The 18134-nt window shown below is 37.3% G+C and overlaps 2 protein-coding genes across 2 annotated transcripts; one reads left to right on the forward strand and one right to left on the reverse strand.

Annotated features, from left to right (window-relative positions):
* The first annotated feature begins 91 nt into the window (after positions 1 to 91).
* Positions 92 to 6492, forward strand: pmpca (peptidase, mitochondrial processing subunit alpha). Its single transcript, XM_058987039.1, has 13 exons — positions 92 to 476; positions 1061 to 1263; positions 1682 to 1761; positions 1894 to 1976; positions 2064 to 2158; positions 2520 to 2620; positions 2728 to 2991; positions 3084 to 3176; positions 3341 to 3459; positions 3716 to 3806; positions 3966 to 4028; positions 4382 to 4526; positions 4858 to 6492. The coding sequence occupies exons 1-13, from the start codon at positions 430 to 432 to the stop codon at positions 5025 to 5027; spliced, it is 1554 nt and encodes a 517-aa protein (XP_058843022.1). The 5' UTR covers positions 92 to 429; the 3' UTR covers positions 5028 to 6492.
* A 393-nt stretch (positions 6493 to 6885) lies between these two features.
* LOC131697526 (phosphatidylinositol polyphosphate 5-phosphatase type IV-like) lies at positions 6886 to 17695 on the reverse strand. Its single transcript, XM_058987038.1, has 11 exons — positions 17636 to 17695; positions 14737 to 15843; positions 12932 to 13055; positions 12130 to 12227; positions 11712 to 11836; positions 11178 to 11297; positions 10840 to 10947; positions 9112 to 9273; positions 8741 to 8856; positions 8401 to 8537; positions 6886 to 8264 (listed from the first exon to the last, which is right to left on the reverse strand). The coding sequence occupies exons 2-11, from the start codon at positions 15582 to 15584 to the stop codon at positions 8132 to 8134; spliced, it is 1971 nt and encodes a 656-aa protein (XP_058843021.1). The 5' UTR covers positions 15585 to 15843; positions 17636 to 17695; the 3' UTR covers positions 6886 to 8131.
* Positions 17696 to 18134: the final 439 nt, after the last annotated feature.

An 18134-nucleotide genomic window follows, 5' to 3' on the forward strand; every position in this document is an offset into this window, starting at 1 on the left:
TTACGAACAGGTGCAATGGGTAGGTCTTGATGGCTGTTTTGTGGCAACTTGTCTGTCTTTATGTACGGGTTAAACTGAGAGAACTGCATTGCACAACGTTATGTTATCAACTCAGTACCTGTTGTTAGTATAACCAACAACCCTGAACTTAAAAAGTATTTTAATTTGTCAAGGGTGTCTCATTTTTATCCCCTATCAGTGAGCAGCCTTAGGTGAAATATTTCTGGAGTAAAGAATGTTTGGAATACAGGAATAATTCTAAATATGTATTGTTTTTTTCAATAGACCCAGTCTAAGAAACGTCATAATACATTAAAAAAAAAGCTTATATCTAGAACATGTGAGCTGCTAAGCAACCCAAACACAGGAAGGAACGTATAGAACCGGCCCCGGAAACAGAAGTGGATTAGAGGTTAGGGGCAATCCAAGATGGCGGCACACATGGCTAGAATTAGAAGTTTGAGCAGACTGCAAAGGTAATGGTATTATTTAAAAATAAATGTCGAACAAGATACGTACTAGAAAGGCAACACATCGTGCAATGTGGCGTTTGTGGCCGATGTCTTAGTTTGTAGAACGGAAAACACAAGTGACTTTGGTCAAATTAGTTACACATGTATCTAATTCTTAGAAATGTCAAGCTTATCGTGCTCGCTCTTCGCATTGTATTTTCCCTCAGTATCTGACATTTCGTTTCGTGTGGTGTTTGTTTGAGTGAAACTGATCGAACACGTTTGTCAGCAGATCGCTTCAGTACAGTATATCGTTTTTACTTGTGCCGGTGTATTTTATATAATGAGATTTGCAATCGCTGTGTTGTAGTTCTAAGCAATGATACGAAAGCATCTAATGACCTGCCACTCTGGCTAAAGTTTAATTTTGTTTTGCAGGAAAAAGTAAATGTAACCTGAAGGTACTTATTGTACCGTCAAGTATCATTAGTGGCGTTACTACCTAGTTGCTACCCCAGAGAAGTAACCTATTGGCAGCCTTTAGTCTGCCTCTCCACCTGGCCTCTTGACCTCCGTCTCTTGGATATAATTATTGATTTATCTTTCAGGTTTGGCCTTGCAGCGTACAGGCGGTATAGCAGCGGCACCGGCTACCCCAATATCTCACTCTCCACTGCTCTTCCAGGCACCCCCAAGCCAGTCTTTGCAACTGTAGATGGGCAGGAGAAGTACGAAACTAAAATCACTACTCTGGAAAATGGGCTCAAAGTGGCCTCCCAGAATAAGTTTGGCCAGTTCTGTACAGTAGGAAGTAAGTCCTGATTTTACAGAGACATTACCAGGAACAACATGCTTATCAGTTTCTTGTTTTGAAGGGTACACGTGGTGGGGGAAGTTGCAATTAACTATGATCTATTAAATATTGATTTCTTATCACAAATTACTTAATTCTTATATTTTAAGGCTTGCAGATAGTTAAAATTACAGCATTAGTAAAGCTTTTTGATACTTGTATTGTGTGTTGTTGCAGATAATATTTCCCCTGCGTACCTGGAACAATATCTGGAACAGGTTTAATATTAATGACAGGGCCGATGATGGGGGTTTTAGGGTCTTCGCTCAAAGCTGAAGTAAAACATCTAAGAAAGGAAAACTAGCCTACCTACTTCAAGTTGGAAACTTGGCTGAAACACTGTTTGTCATTGTAAAAAGCATTTATTTTCTTTTAGTTTTAGTCAATTCGGGATCCAGACATGAGACAAAATATCCCAGCGGCATTTCACATTTTCTTGAGAAACTGGCGTTTTCGGTAAGTAGGCGTTACAGTTGTAATTCTTCTTTATGTTTGTGATTGTACAGCCCATTTATTTGTCCCACCGTTCTTTAGATCAATTGGATATATCCTATTGAGTTTCTCATATTGCACCTCCTTCCATTTCAGTCTACCGCCCAATATGGAAGCAAGGATGAAATCCTCTTAACACTGGAGAAACATGGAGGGATCTGCGACTGCCAGACCTCCAGGTACTGCAATACAGAATCCTGCAAAAGACTGTCCAAGTTGTGCTGAACTAATGTGCTGAAGTGAAATCTTGCTGCCTTTATTCACAGAGACACCACAATGTATGCTGTGTCAGCTGAGGTAAAAGGTTTGGAGACTGTGGTCAACCTGCTTTCTGATGTAGTGCTTCAGCCAAGGCTAACAGGTAGACACCATTTGATTTAATAGAGAGAAGTTTGTTGACTGTTAAGGGATCATTTTTAAAGGGAACTGGGAAAACACATGTAAAGCACATAGAGCTAACAAAATATTTCCTATAAATCTTGCCTGATAGGAATTCCTGTCACTGTAGGTTTCATGTTTTCCTCTGGGATGGTGCTGGGAGTTTAGAGTCTTGTAAAAGTAAAGAAATAGCAGGAATGCATCGTATTGATCATGTATGGAATGAATGCTTTGGATCATTTCTGTGCTAGCAGAGAACAGTATGTGATGGTACACTGTAATTTTTAATATTAACAGTGGCAGTGAAATTGCCATTATCCAATATCTTTTCATTTATCTTTCAGATGATGAAATTGAGATGACACGGATGGCAGTGAGGTTTGAGCTGGAAGATCTGAACATGAGACCTGATCCTGAGCCTCTCCTCACCGAGATGATCCATGCGGTCAGTCATTCTTTGACCGTGAATCGGGTATTTTGATTGGCCGAGAGGATTTGTAGCATGTCATTTCATAACATTAGACCCTCCCCCTTATCCCCTCTCCCTCCTAGGCTGCGTATCGGGGAAACACAGTGGGCCTGCCCCGCTTCAGCCCCCCAGAGAACATTGACAAGATTGACCAGGTCATGCTGCACGGCTACCTGCGCAACTACTACAGCCCTGAGCGCATGGTACTGGCCGGAGTGGGTATAGAGCATGACCAACTGGTGCAGTGTGCCAGGAAGTACCTGCTGGGAGTGAAGCCGGTGTGGGGGGCAGGGAAGACTGGAAATGTGGACCTCTCTGTGGCACAGTACACAGGGGGCATCGTCAAGGTAAGACACCTTGAAACACACTTCGTTTTTTGTTTTTGTTTTACAATCATTTTTATTGGTTCTAAGTTGTGTGCTCTATTGTTTCTCCTCAGACTGAGAAGGACATGTCTGATGTCAGTCTTGGACCCACCCCAATGCCAGAGCTGACTCACATCATGATTGGATTGGAAAGCTGTTCATTCCTAGTGAGTTTATAATTATTTCTAATACATTGTTACGGTCAAAAGAATTTGGAATCCAGTTTATAAAAAACAACAACTGTGCTCTTTAAGAGAATGATTTTTTGACCTGTTTAGTTGAAATAGATCGTTCACCCATTTGTATTTTTGTGAATCGATTCCATTTTCAGGAGGATGACTTCATTCCCTTTGCAGTGCTGAATATGATGATGGGAGGGGGAGGTTCATTTTCAGCGGGTGGACCTGGAAAGGGAATGTTTACCAGGCTGTATCTCAATGTCCTTAACAGGTACGCTGGAGACTATTAGAGATTGCATGGAGGGCTATCCTGATTCCTTTGTGGATTTAAATTCACTTCTAATAGGGGCCACAACAAAGGGTTTTAACACCCCTGTCCGCTTTGCTTTATAGAGTCTGTACTTCCATCACCAGCAAGGATAAATATCACTGACAATGTGGATATGGTGTAGGTGTACCATATGTCTGTAAAAGTGACACTTGCATTAACCTCATCCTCCCTAGATCATTTTCATCTTGTGTTCTAGGCACCACTGGATGTACAACGCAACGGCTTACCACCACAGCTATGAAGACACAGGGCTGCTTTGTATCCATGCTAGTGCAGACCCCAGACAGGTGAGGAAAGACTTTAAAAATATTAGACGTTGACAGTAGATCAAATAAACCGATCTTTTCAGTATTCTACAAAACGTTTTTGGTATTTTGACAGATGGATATTGATGTGCCGTGTTCGTTTTACTTGTTTTTTGACTGACATTAAGTCTGATTTTCTAGGCCCGAGAAATGGTGGAAATCATAACGAGAGAATTTATACAGATGTCCGGGAGAGCTGAAGAGGTAACTGACTACTTACATTGCTTAAAAGCCAGTAGTATGGCCATAGTGATGTGTATTCCATAAGGATTGCTCATTGTGGCTGACACTTTGTATTGCTGGTGCTTTTGCATTAAAGGTGGTCATATGGAAACAGTCTGCACTTAACAGGATCATCATAGTTAACATACTTAAGAACACGCTGGTTTGAATGTAAAATGTAAACCCGTTTTGGAAATAAATAAATTCAAACGTGGAGCTGTTTGACTATTAGGAATGAAAACAATATGAAGGTTAGTAATGAATCAAGGGACTCAGTGTAGAGGAAAGACAGTCACCGGTGCTGCTTGTTGAACTAAACCTGCCTTGTTTTGCAGATGGAGCTAGAGCGGGCGAAGACACAGCTGAAGTCCATGCTGATGATGAACCTGGAGTCTCGGCCTGTCATCTTCGAGGATGTGGGGAGACAGGTGCTGGCCACTGGCAAGAGGAAACTGCCTCATGAGCTCTGTGACCTCATCAGTAAGTTCTTTGGTTATGGAGCCCCTTGTCTCCCAACAGCCTTCCTGTGATTATTTTATGAATCTTCAAGATTTCTTTGTATTTTCATGCACTTTGTACTATATAGGTGTTCTGATTTTTCAGGTTTAATTTTACTCCTGAGGATTAAGCATTGGAGACACATTTATTAAACACTCCTATAAAACAATTGTCTTTTGCTGTTTTTATTAGCAAATACTCCAAATGATATTGCATTTAACATACAATTGCACCTTTTTTGTGTTTCGGATATTCAAAATTTCAGTTAACTGCTAACTCGCTGCTTTTTTTTGTGTGTGTCTCTCTCTTAAAGGTAAAGTGACTGCGAGTGACATCAAGAGGGTGACTGCCAAAATGCTCCGCAGCAAGCCAGCAGTGGCAGCCTTGGGAGATCTTACAGAGCTACCCACATACGATCATATCCAGGAGGCTTTGTCTAGTAAAGAGGGGCGTTTGCCCAGAATATACAGGCTCTTCCGGTAGAAGACAAACGCATGGTGCAGGATTGTGCAACACAAACTGAAACGTGGGTATTTTCTTAAAGGAACCCTTTCCAAGAAATGTTTCATAGTGTGTAAATACATTGGGGCTAAACATTGCTACTACTTTCTTCAACGGGAAATGGTCAAACGGTTTTGCATTAAGCCTTTATGACTATGACTAGGGTGCAACGCCAGAAACGGCGCACAGGTAGTAAATTGTTCAGATACTACAGAGACAGTTTCAAGTGTGCATTTATTTAGGATACAGATGTGTTATTTTTTATTTTATTTTTCCCTGGCAATTATTTTATTTAACTATAGAGCTGGTCTTTGTTTTTGCATTTAATGCGTGATATGATATTTAGTTTAGCTATCTAAAGTGCCAGCCTTATGGCCTTTTAAATCTTTAAAAAGGAGAGAATTAATTAATTAATTTAGACTTTTAAACAAGCACGTCTGCTGCTTGTGAACAGATTGAGGGAAAGTCTATTCCACTGGCTAACCCGGTTCAAAGTAAGGTTCTATTGTTCCTCTCAACCACTTGTTTTTCAACAGTAGTGTTTCAACAGTAGTGGCTATAAAGAGTGACTTATTTATTGGTCACCAAAACAAAGTTATGATGAGAACTGGAGCTTTTCTCCAATGAGGAGCTTTTTCCTTTACTCCAAGTAATCCAATTTCCAAGAATCTACTTGCATCCCCTTTCCACAGTCGTCAGTGACTTGTGCTTAAATTACTGAGGTTCCACTGTGGCAGGTTGTATGGGTGTCAATCTTAGTTTCAATGCCATATTTTGTAAACCTGTAAACTCAGTTTATAACTATTCGTGATACACAGTTTGGATTCTATAGAGTATCTAGTGACTAAATTATGACAAAAGATACAAAACTGTAGAATGCACTTTTTTCCAGATTTTGTGCTGCTGTATCTTGTAACCAGACTTTAATCACAGTGCCCATAGCGGTGACGCTACACCTTTGCAAAACATGGTCTGGAGTTTCTTGAATGTCTTTTCTCCCTAACCTTAAAGTGTCTTTTGTAAACCCTCGTGTCCAAGCCGTACTAATCAAGCATTTTGAATTACTGACTGCATACTTAGAACTTAAACTGAATCTCATTGTATTTACCACACACCGTGTTAATTTACATTAATACGATTCTAAAACTCTTGGCTTAAAGGGCTTTATTGAATAATGAACCCCCTTTTTTAATAAGCACTGACCTCTTAATGTTAGTTAGTTTATTGTGAATGTATATATGGTAGCTTGTATAAGATGTTAAACTGTTCAAAGTCTCTTGTGGGTTATATGTTTCTTAGACACCTATGATGCAAAACGTATTTAAATAAACACTGATTCAGACATTTACAAAGTGTTTATAAATCTTACATGTTGTTTTAAGCAGACTTTCACCTTTATGCATTTTTTTTATTTTATCTGCACATATTAAAGACTTTATTTCTTAAATGAGATGGCTCAATTCCATACTTACCCCTGCTAGAATTAAAGTGTGGATGCCAATTACTTGAAATTTCTTCTGGTCTGTCTTTTGGTGTTTTAAACCAAATGGTGTTAAACCAAAAGCACTTTCCTTCCTTTCATACAAAATATGACAATCATTTTAGTTAAATAACTTATTTTGATTTAAAGTCTAAGCTTATCAGCTGTCCTAAAACCATATTGCCTGTCTCAGAATTTTTAAATAACAACCTGCCCTTGCAGCAGTGATCTGTGGTGGTGGCCCGGGGTTACCAGTTATTAACACTGATTCTTGGAAAAGATCTGTTAATTCTGTAAGGAATTAAAAAAAAAAAAAAAAAAGACAACAGACAAGTTCTTATCACTTAACTCTGCATTTATGTAGAAAAAATATAAATTGCAGATAAGTATACAGGTGTGATTGTTGACAATTTTAAATAAGTTTAACACAACATGTGTAAAAATAAAATGAACAAAAAAGTAATAATCCCCTGAGCCAATGTCACAAAAGATACCAGGCACGAGCTCTTCGTACCAGTGTGATATATTTGGCATCTTGCCTAATAAGCAAACGTAAAAACAGTGCTTGTGAAATACATAAGAAATTGACAACAATTTGCTGGTGTTTTTGTGAGTGTAAACCGCACCACACATTCTATTTGTTGTAATGTATAAAGATGATTAACTGTGTAAATAGTTACGATGCAGCCGCTACCTGTTGAAGGCTACCCCATGGGAAACACCCCTGGACAACCCCTTTGGAGCTCAACATGTAACCGAGCACGTAGACAATGCTAATGTTTAAGAATGAATCTTAAAATGAGACGGGTATAAAAAGTGCAGAGCCCGGATGAAACTGAAGAATCATTCTCACTGATTACAATATTTCAGTTTATTAGCGTACTGGAACAATAATCTGTTAAGGCAATAGGGCCAAAAAAAAAAAAAAAGTTTTAAACAAAGGTTTCGTTAAATTTGGCCAATTGCACATACAATTATATATAATACTGTTTAGATTGTAAGAAATTGCTATACTCTATTCTTGCTACTTAAATGTGCGATAATCACTGACATGAATGACAATCATGTGGCATTGTTTAGGTAGTGTGGATAGGCTATTGGATACGTACCAGGATAAACAAACCCATTAACAATTGTGGAAGCAGCATTTTACTCCTAAGCATTTTGTTTTATAAATGAATACCCAAGCAAATAAAACAGTATCACAGACAGTTAAAGGTTAATAATGTATTTCCTATGGTCATCCATTCTGGTCAGCAATATGTTGTATGAAATATTTTTCATTCTGGAATAATGGGGTATCTGGTAGGCACCTTCAAAGTTAACATTATATTTCAAGCACAATGTTCTGCAAAGGGCACAGTCAATTACATATGTATCCAAAACACGAAACAGAACTTCTGTGCACTCCTCCTTTAAATTGTTCTTTTTTATTTTGACTATCCTGAAGGTTAAAACAATGCACAGTCTGTATTGACTGTAATTAACAGCTAATCAGCATTGATTGTATACCTTGTATAAAAGAGACCAGGCTGTGCTTTTTTGTGTTTTTTGAGATTCCGTTTCTGTTTAGAAGTTCCCAAGTTTCTCCTGCCGTTGCCGATTGTCAGGAAATGGCACAGACCGTGCTGTTTTTCTGATTTTTCAGTGCCTGCTTCCTTTGGAGTTCCCTGGTAATCCTCCTTCTGATCCCCTCCAAATACAGCTCCCTGTCAAACTGACCAGCCCCCAATGGAATACTACCAAGAAAACACACACACACAAGAATTACTGCATTGTCCCACCCTTTCCTGCTACTGATTGTTCGTATTACAGATCATTTTATTTTATAAACTACATTTCTACAAAGGGAGCAAAAACTGGCGCTTTACTTACTTGTCTCTCCCAGGTCTCACTTTAACTTGAAATACTCCCAACACTGGCCTGTGGTCTGACGATTTAATAGTGGAACAGCAGGTATATTTCACAACCTTAATGTCACCTTTGTGACGACTTTTATACAGCACACGGTCCTTTAGGAGAAAGATGGAAAAACGGCATGTCTTTTAACAGTAGAGTGATCCCAGAGTACAAACATATAATGGGGTTTAGTTTTAGCATTTTCTCTAGATACTAAAAGTGTGAGAAAAATATTACAAACTGGCATATACTTCTTAAAACACATATTATAGGTTCTGATTTCCTAACTCCTATAGTGTAATTTGAGATTCCTTACTGTATATGAAGGGGTTCTTTGCTTTGTGGTGGTGTCATAGATGTCACATCCAACATCAAATTTGTATGTTGGGGGAAACTGTATAGGAGCCTCTTTGAACCCTTGAAAAACAGAACCTGCAGAAAATAAATGGCATGGTTATGAGTAGTGACTTCAAGTTATACGTGCGATAGGTAACACCAATAATCTAAGGGGACAAAAATGACCGCCCATGAAATATGCTTGACACTCCAACACATTGAGGCTATAAATAACGTGTTTCCAAACCATGTTCAGCAAACCACAACCCAGCTGTTCAATGTTTGTGGTATAGTTTAGGGTCACAACCCCTTTACATCTTTATAAACAAGCAGTGTGGTTTAGTTACATACCATCTTTCATTTCCTTGGAAAGCTGATCATACTGTAGTAGTCTGTTCATGTCTGAGCTGAGGTCCTGCTTCAGGATTTGATCCACTCCAATGCGGTCCATATTCAAGCGGAAATTAAAATCTCCAAACCAGAACACCTCATCAAATCGTGTAGTGACATCAGCTAGGGGTACAAAAAAATGTTAATAAACTATAATACTAATACATTAACTGACAAACTAACGCTAATAAACTAACTGACAAACTAAATTAACAAAACACCCCGACATACGGTAAAAATGCAGCAGTGACTAACAGTAATTATGAATACAAGAATGAATTTGAACACAATGGTTATTAACACAGCACCCCTACACTCTAGATTACTCTCGCGATGACAAGTCAGTTTGAAAAGATTGAATAAAACATTTGAATTTGAGTTTGATGATGACGAGTTATCAGTTTACAAAACAGTATTGTATCAGTTGTGAATCGGTTAGCAGTGAATCACTAGCTGTGCCAAAAAGGTGTTCTTTTAAGCAAAGTTCCTGTTTCTTTACAATGAGGAAATTTCACAACAAGGGTGCTTCCTAAGCCGAAGTGTTCTCTTAGGAGGTGTTCCTATACACAGAGACTACTGATTATATTAGTGCTGGAACGAACACAGGCTTTTCATGTTCGGATATTCGTTCATTTTCAAAAAGTAATAAAAGCCATTATATTGCTCAGAACGCAGGCAGAGACAGCATAGCAGCAGGGGCAGGGGTGTGTGGCCCCTGTGTGTGTGTGTGCCTGTATTTTACAGCAAGACGTTACAATATGTAACACTTTAAAGAAGAACAACATCCCAAGAGTAGGATGCCACATAACAGTTCAAGTTAAACGTTGTTTTGTTTATTCCTGAAATAAATAGTACATAAAGTTGACAACACACTTTATTTATCTTTCATTCCTTGCCATTGCCAGTTCTTCACAGTAAACAGTGGCCAGATGAGTTTTCATAAAGTAATAACATGAGGTTTACTTGTGGCTTTTTGTAGCTGAACAAGCAAACGAAAACTGAAATTTGACTTTAAACACAAATAAACAAACGTGCAAATGGCGTTGTAAAATGAAGAGGAAAAACTCACCACTTTGGTTCTTGTTTATTACATTCCACATAACAGAAAGTCGCAACAAAAAATGTATAACATATAAAATCTATATAAAAATTACTACACAACATTTCCAGCAAGTTGGGCACTGTTTAAGCGAGGCATTTCAGAATGATATGCTTGCCTTTTTTCTGTCCCATGAGATTCTGACTCGCTCCAAAACAGCACATCGCGCTTCCATAGAGATCACTATCCGTGTGCGCATAATCTGGTTTGTTTACTTTTTGCTGTCTAAAACTTTTAAATAGAGGCTCAAGAGCTGCTGTGTTGATCCTGTGTTTTTTATTTTTTTTTATTTTTTATATACATTAATCTCACATATCACACAGAACTCTTTTTCATTTGCCATTTTTGAAACTGTCGCGCAAGTTCTGGTGAGCCAGTAAATAAGTAAAAGATATTAAATTTCTAGCAAATACAAACATCTGATTTTTGTATCCGAATACATGTCAAAACGTATTCGTTCGAATATTCGGATATTTGTCCCAGCACTAGATTTTTCATATTGCTTTTGCATTTTATATTTCAACAGCATGGTTGGTTTCTGTCAAAATGGTATTATTAAAGGAGTAAAGACTAACAAGTAAAAAACTCACAAGAGTTTGATCGATAAGGGTTTGTGTCCGGCAGGATCTTGGGAAGTGTTAAGGCTTCAATGATCTTGTTATAGTCCAGAATCCTTTCATATACTTTTGTTTTTCCAGCTGAAATACAAGCATTTTTATATTATCTTTTTATTTAAAAAATAAATACATTTCAAGCTATGTTTGTTTCAATATTCATCCCAGCGCTAGTAAATGTTCTACATAAAATTCTATAATCACTTAAAGCTGGTTGGTCTGCTTTAAAGGAGTTTTGAGGTTGTGCTTGTAAAGAAATTAGGTGCATCCAGCATGCACGCTCTCTCTCAGATGCATTCAGACTGTGAACTTACATGTGAAGTGGGAGGTGATGAAGATAAATGATGTACCAAAGAATGTAAAGCCAATACCAACAGCTCCTTTAGTCTTGATCTGGGATACGATTCGGGTTGTAACTGTTGTATGTTCAACTTCTGCAAGAAACAAAGTACCAGATACAAACAGCAGCTAAAAGACAGCACACAGAAATAACTTACCCTCAGCAGAATACATTACAAGGCAATCCTTAGAGACTTGATTTGATGGAAACAAGTGTCCATTATTCCCTTTTTTGCAATTTATAAGAAAAGGTTAAATTAAATCACAAAAGGTTTTTCTTCTCTAAATCAAGCAAGAAAATCATCACAATTATTATTATTATTATTATTATTATTATTATTATTATTATTATTATTATTAAACATAAAACCAAAAAACATTGCCTCTATACTCTGAGATATTACACTATATACATTTTGTCCAGATACAAAAACAGCTAATTGTGCAAACATGTATCATAGATTCTAGCTTACATCTGAAAGGGAGAGGGTAAGTCTACCAGCACCTACCTGAACAAAACCAAATGAGATCCCTCCTAATGAACACAGACAGGTAAAGAACCCCATGAGCGACTCCATCCAGCATGACGTAGTAAGGCCCCAAGGTCTCTTGTAAGCGTATTTCCCACTCTCTCCTGGGAAATCAGAACATACACTTATTACTGTACTTCTGGCAAACAACTGCTCCAAACAGCACAAAGAAGAAGCACATATCCGTAAAGGCAACAGAAAGTGAAATGCTGTTCAAGAAAAGATACCTGCTTGCTGCAGGCTACACAATCAACTTAAACACTATGCAATTTAAATAGATTTTAAATGTTATTTGAAAGATTTCAGTATGTTCCTCTGCAATTGTTTCTGTGAGAACTGGTTTATTCTAACATTTTAACAGCACAGTGCAACCACACGACTTTAGTTATTAACACACCTGTCCGGACAGCCTTCCTGAACCCCGATAATGTAAATGTCTTGGGCAAAGTCAGCATCAGGAGGTAACAGAAGATCATCCAAGTTATGAGGAAGTTCCTAATAAACAATTTAAAAAGGAAACTTAAAATGACAGAGCGGCTTTGAAGCTGATTCTTGGTATTTCTTGCCTTCTATCTTTGTCTGCTTTCCAGTAATACTGACCACATATTAACTAAAATATATGACATGCCCTACAGCTAGGGCCAAATGTTTTATATCACCTAGAATTTTAGAACATAATTAAAAAAAAAAAAAAAAAAAGCTATACGAACAGAATTTAGATATTTTATTTAACATCATGTAATCAAATAAACTACAAAATGATATAGCAAACGTCTACTGCAAGCCATAATAGTAGTACACTATTTCATGTTAGAGTTCAAAACATCACATTTTTCAATTGATGTCAGTTTTTCATTAAGTATATGGGAAAACTACAAAGTGGTATGTAATTAAATATGTTAACAAAACATTATTCAGCAGGTTTCATTCGACTTTATGAAGCAAAACTAGTTAATTCTATATGGTGATGCGAAATTTTTGGCCATAGCTGTATACAACTTCAGGACTCTGTTTTAACTATTGACTAGATATCTTGTAGTCTTGACATTCCTCTATAATGAAGCACTTGCAGTCTACAAGGATGATTATAGAACACATTATTTCTTGTGAATGAAATAACAAAAGCAATGTTCAATAATTAAACACGTGCTTGGTATCAGACTGTGTACATGCTAGTTCAAATGGAGTTTCCAACCCACCTTTTTTCCTTGCATGTTCCACGTGGCAATATAAATCCCTATACTCCTCTCAGGGAAACATCGATCCAGCTCTTCTGCTCCTAGTAACGCACCGTGGCCTAGAAGACTGCCCTCCAGAAAACTCCTGTGTTGCAGAAATATTTAAAAAAATATACAAGAACAGAACAAAGCAACATTCAAAAACAACTCAAGAGACACACTAAATAAACGTATTACAGTGCACTGCTTTAAAATGCATCACCTAAACATACACACATACTGTAAAGGGTAACACTTTCAAATAAGTGTCTGTTCATGATTATTTCATGTGTATTAAGGGAAATGTTATGAAGTCATGCTTGTGACTTTTGAATTCAATACGAATTTCATTTGAAATCAGTAGGAAATCACGTGTTAGTCACCAAAGTCATTGTATTTATCTTGCTCTTAATTGTATTATTACTTGTACTGTGATACTTGAAATGTATTTGCTTATGATTGTAAGTCGCCCTGGATAAGGTGTCTGCTAAGAAATAAATAATAATAATAATAATAATAATAATAATAATAATAATAATAATAATAATAGTTACATTGGAATTACAGACACTTCTGTTTAAGTGTTATCCTGTAAAAGTCAGGTTGGGTCTTAGAGTTTATCAATGTTTTGTGTAAGGCTGTAAAAAATGGTTAAATAATCCCTCCACACACCACCTTTGTTTCATAATTATTTTTTAAATTAGAAAAGCTTTATTAACTTAATTGTAAAAAAAAAAAAAAAAAAGATATCTGCACAGTGTTCTTTGTTATTTTACAATCTTGTTGGGCCAATTTGTGGATTCAAAGTGGACTCAAAGGAATCACCTAAATGCCAGTACAATCTAGGCTATGCTAAAACATAATATAACATACATTGTGATTTACATACAAGATAGCGTCTAAATCAACCGTTTAAAATATTTTTTTCTATAATAAAAGATTATGCTCTGTACAATATTTGACCAGTAAATTATTTGCATTAAAATAACTATTTGGCTCTTGTAAAGCCTGCTCACATTTACCTGAGGACAGTGGATCCCCCCCCCAATTCCCCAGTGACCCCTTTCAATGGAATTAGAAAGACTGCCAGCTGTTGAACAAGCAGCCTCAATCACCCTCAACCTAATGAGATGACAGCCTTTCTAATCTTGACAATACTCAAGCCAGGTCTTAAAAGCTAAAGTTACTTTCCTAACATGAAGATTTGCCATGTTGGTATCACAAAGTCTGGTCCTCATAGCTTTTTCAAAATGTTTTGGAGACTATTGTAAATATAAAACAGCATCTTAGGAACTGCTAATGCTCTACTCTGAAAGTGGTATTTAGTTCAAATGCACTGAAACAAATACAAGATATTTATGGGCTGCTTCCATCATCAATAATAACAGCTACAATTTATTTAAAAAATAAGTTTCCAGAGTCTAATGGTTACGGCCAGTTATTCAAAAGGTGTTTTTAAGAGATGAAAAGCAAAATCACCTTTGAAATTAGTATACACTTCACTTCTGTGTTGAAGATTCTTTTAACTGGACTGTTAGGAAAACATCAGGTGCATAACACCCTTAGAGTTAGTAGGGTTGATTTGATTTAATTTGATTTGCAAAGGTTTGAGTGAGATACAGCAATAAGAATATCTAACATACAGAATCTTTTAACATAGCATTATATCCTGAGAATTTGCTGAACTAACAAGCACATACAGCAGCTGCCACATACATTTATAGACCTACTGGTTGATAGTTGTATATATGTTGAGCAAACGGATTTAGAGCAGAAACAAGCCTTACCTATTTCTTACATCCTTGGATCGAATTGGATTGAGTACACTGAGTGAAGACTTCATGGAGTTAGTGGAACAGGTATCTGACACCATACTGTCCAGCAGCCTGCCATCAGTAAGGTTACTGTGCTGTCTCCCAAACACACTCTTAGGGATCACTCCGTAATCCATACAATCCTGGTCTATCCTATTAGCTGTCCTTAATGCAGGAGATGCCATGTTGAGTTCCATAGCAGGCAGGGGTCCTGTAGGCTGAAGAGGAGAAAGTTTTGTTTTTGAAGGTTTTATTTGTTCATAATTCTGACTGGATCTCCTTTTCCCAGGGTCTGAATGGCTACTGCCACCATTTCTAAGACAAGGAGAGACCTGGAAGTCTCTTGAGGCGTTGCTGTGAAGGCTGCTTGAGGAAACCCGTCCATCTAGAAATTTGAAAGTGCTGTTCAAAACCGGGTGACCAACCAGATCGTCTTGAAGGGAGTTCACAGAAGAAGATCCGATCCCTCCAGGTTCAGCCAGGCTCTCCTGGCTTGTTCTGAACCTCCGTCTTCCCACCTTTTCTTCTAGGGAGAAGGCCCTTTCCAATTTAGGATGCCCAGGAGGTTTGGGCAGAAGGGGTGGTCTTGGTAGGAAAGCATTATCCAACATCTGAGCTCCTTGGCCCAACTCGTCCGGGGGAAACCGCAAGGTGTCATTCAGAAACCTTTCACAACCATATTCTTCTGAGCCCTTTTCCACATTTTCTGTACTGTCATTAGCTTCCAAACCCATTGGCTTCTTTACTGCTTTGGTTTTTACTGAAGAAACAGCACCTGTGCAAGGCTGAAGTGGAACACCATTCTGATAGTTCATTATCATATCTGCACCTGTCTGTTTCTGGCAGAATAATTCAGCCCAGGCAGCACTGAGGATGTCTAGGAAGGGCACTGCATGATTAATAATCCAGGGAGTCCAGTGTTAAATATGTACTACTTTTACTCAATGGCTGTGTATTGCAATTCATGAAGATAACTGCTGGAAGAAAGAAGTTCTCCCACAAAATACCATTTATGTGTGTACCCATCCAAGACCCAGATTTCCAGATGTGGTAGTTCCATCACCTGCTGCTGCTACATACCTGCAAAACAGAAAATTACAAATAATAATCTTCCCAGGTTTTATAGGCATTGTTAAATAATTACCTGATTAAGACCTTAAAGTAGGTCAAATTAGCTCAATTAAGAAATTTAGTAGAACAAAAACCAGGGGGACCAGAGGGACTGGAATTGTGTATGCCTGCTATACAGCCTGTATTTATTTTAACTTGCTGATGTTACTAATACTTACTCTGGAAGGGTCTGCAAGATGCATTAAACCAAATGTCTGTCACTGAAATCAGCAATACTAAAAGCTTAAACAAATGATTTAATTAAATCATGTTTACATCGTTGGTGAATAACAACACAGATATCAGTAGCATGAAAAAGTAGGTCACTGCAACCTACATCATCAGCATGAAGAAAAGCTAATCAGAACAAATGCATCAAGTGTTATCAGACTTTAGAGAGTGGTTCTTAATTAAAGCATACTCTGGAAATACATAAACGGCAATAACCTTATGAAATGATTAAAAACTAATAGATAGTGAATTTGAAAAATAAATTACGGTTCTAACATTGAAACTGATCAAGGCAATAACGTGTTATATTACACTTTGCAGATCATCTTTACTCAGTGCTCTGACACACAGGTTGCAACGCTTACAAACAAGACAAACTGTTAACTTTAATTGAAATTACCTTAAGAAATACCGGTACATATTTCTAATAAACATCTGGCATTTCAACTAAATGCAGCCACTAAAATGAATTAATTATTGGCCTTTTGTTGTGTTCTGGGCATTCATCCAAGTATTCCTTTGTTTGCTGTTCCTTCTTACATAATAAATAAAGACCTGCTACGGCAACCAAACAACAACCACAGTGTTAAACTAGAGACTGTCAATGCAGGATGAGCACGCACTTAACCCCCTATGAGGAATTGAAACGATCATTTCATAAAACATGTCCTGCATTGTCTATATTTCACTTTGCAGTCATCAACTGGTGATCACTTTTGAATAAGGCTTTATTTTTATAGTACTTTGTGGTTCTGTTACCAAAAGTGGTGTTCTGATTGACAGACAACGATTTAATGCTAGCAGAACCAAACTGCGCATATACTAATATCTAAACAGTGGGGTTTTAAAAAATATGTATTTAAAAGTGTTCGGCCGCGTTGTTTCATACTGCGTTGTAATTGTTCACAATAACAACTGGTTATATATTGTCTGCTTCACATTACCGTAATTCAATTCTATAAGAGCATTTACTGTAACACACTCGTCTAGCGTTCATTTACAATTTACATACAGTAACTTTACATTTGATCACACTAGGTAATAAATAATAGGCCCACTTTAAACTATAATTTAATTTATACTAGAATACAAAATCAATAGTATTCCTATAGCAAATCAAATAAACGGGGGGGGGGAATAATAATGAAAATATGTACCTGTAACATATTTGATTATTTTTTTCATTTTCTGTTACTACAGTATTGACTATACTACTGGACTTAGATGTAAACAGCGCGGTAATGACTATTGACAAAATGACGTTATTTAAATTAAAGGCCACAATAACAAAGACGTATGCTTAATTATTTAACAATGATAAAACATGACTGCTTGGTTGCCATCTCAATCACTATATGTACAACTGCACTGGTTTATAGCTTTAAAAAGATAATGTAGCTACAATGTGTGTTTGGAACTGCGTCATCTTAAAAGTAAAATGTAACTTATTGTAATAATAAAATATGTACTGTATTTGGCTGTAAACTATTCAGTTTAAATGTTACAAAAAATGTTAAACAATGTCAAGTACCTTAAATTCCCTTTCGCGACTGTAGAACCTCCATCACTGCCTGCTTCCTTAGTAACAGACACAGCTTCCTTAGCAACAAGCGAGGCAAAAGAAGGCGGGGCTACTACTATCCCCTTTGCGAATCTATTAGAGCGCCTCCTTCTAAGTGGAGGAAGCAAGGAACAGTCGTGTTGACTAAATCCAAACTATTCAGTACTGTACTATTACTGTATAGAATATGCAGCAACCTTCAATTTCCAGGTCTGGGACAGGAGAAGCTGGACACTCCCTTGATTTCAGGTACTGCTCAATGGTCAGTCTGATGTTCTGCAAATACTAAAGTAGTTCACTTAGGGGATCACTAAATCCTGTGATCTCACTTCAGACACTCTAAACGTAAAGCTAGAACAAGTAGATAAACAGCTAATGTGCTGATGAACACTTGTCCAAAAGATCTGCATAACAGTTTTAATATTATACAGCAAAATAGTATTTTGAAAGCAGGAAATGGATAAATAAC

The sequence above is a fragment of the Acipenser ruthenus genome, chromosome 15 (assembly GCF_902713425.1).
Source record: "Acipenser ruthenus chromosome 15, fAciRut3.2 maternal haplotype, whole genome shotgun sequence".
Lineage (NCBI taxonomy): Eukaryota > Metazoa > Chordata > Actinopteri > Acipenseriformes > Acipenseridae > Acipenser > Acipenser ruthenus.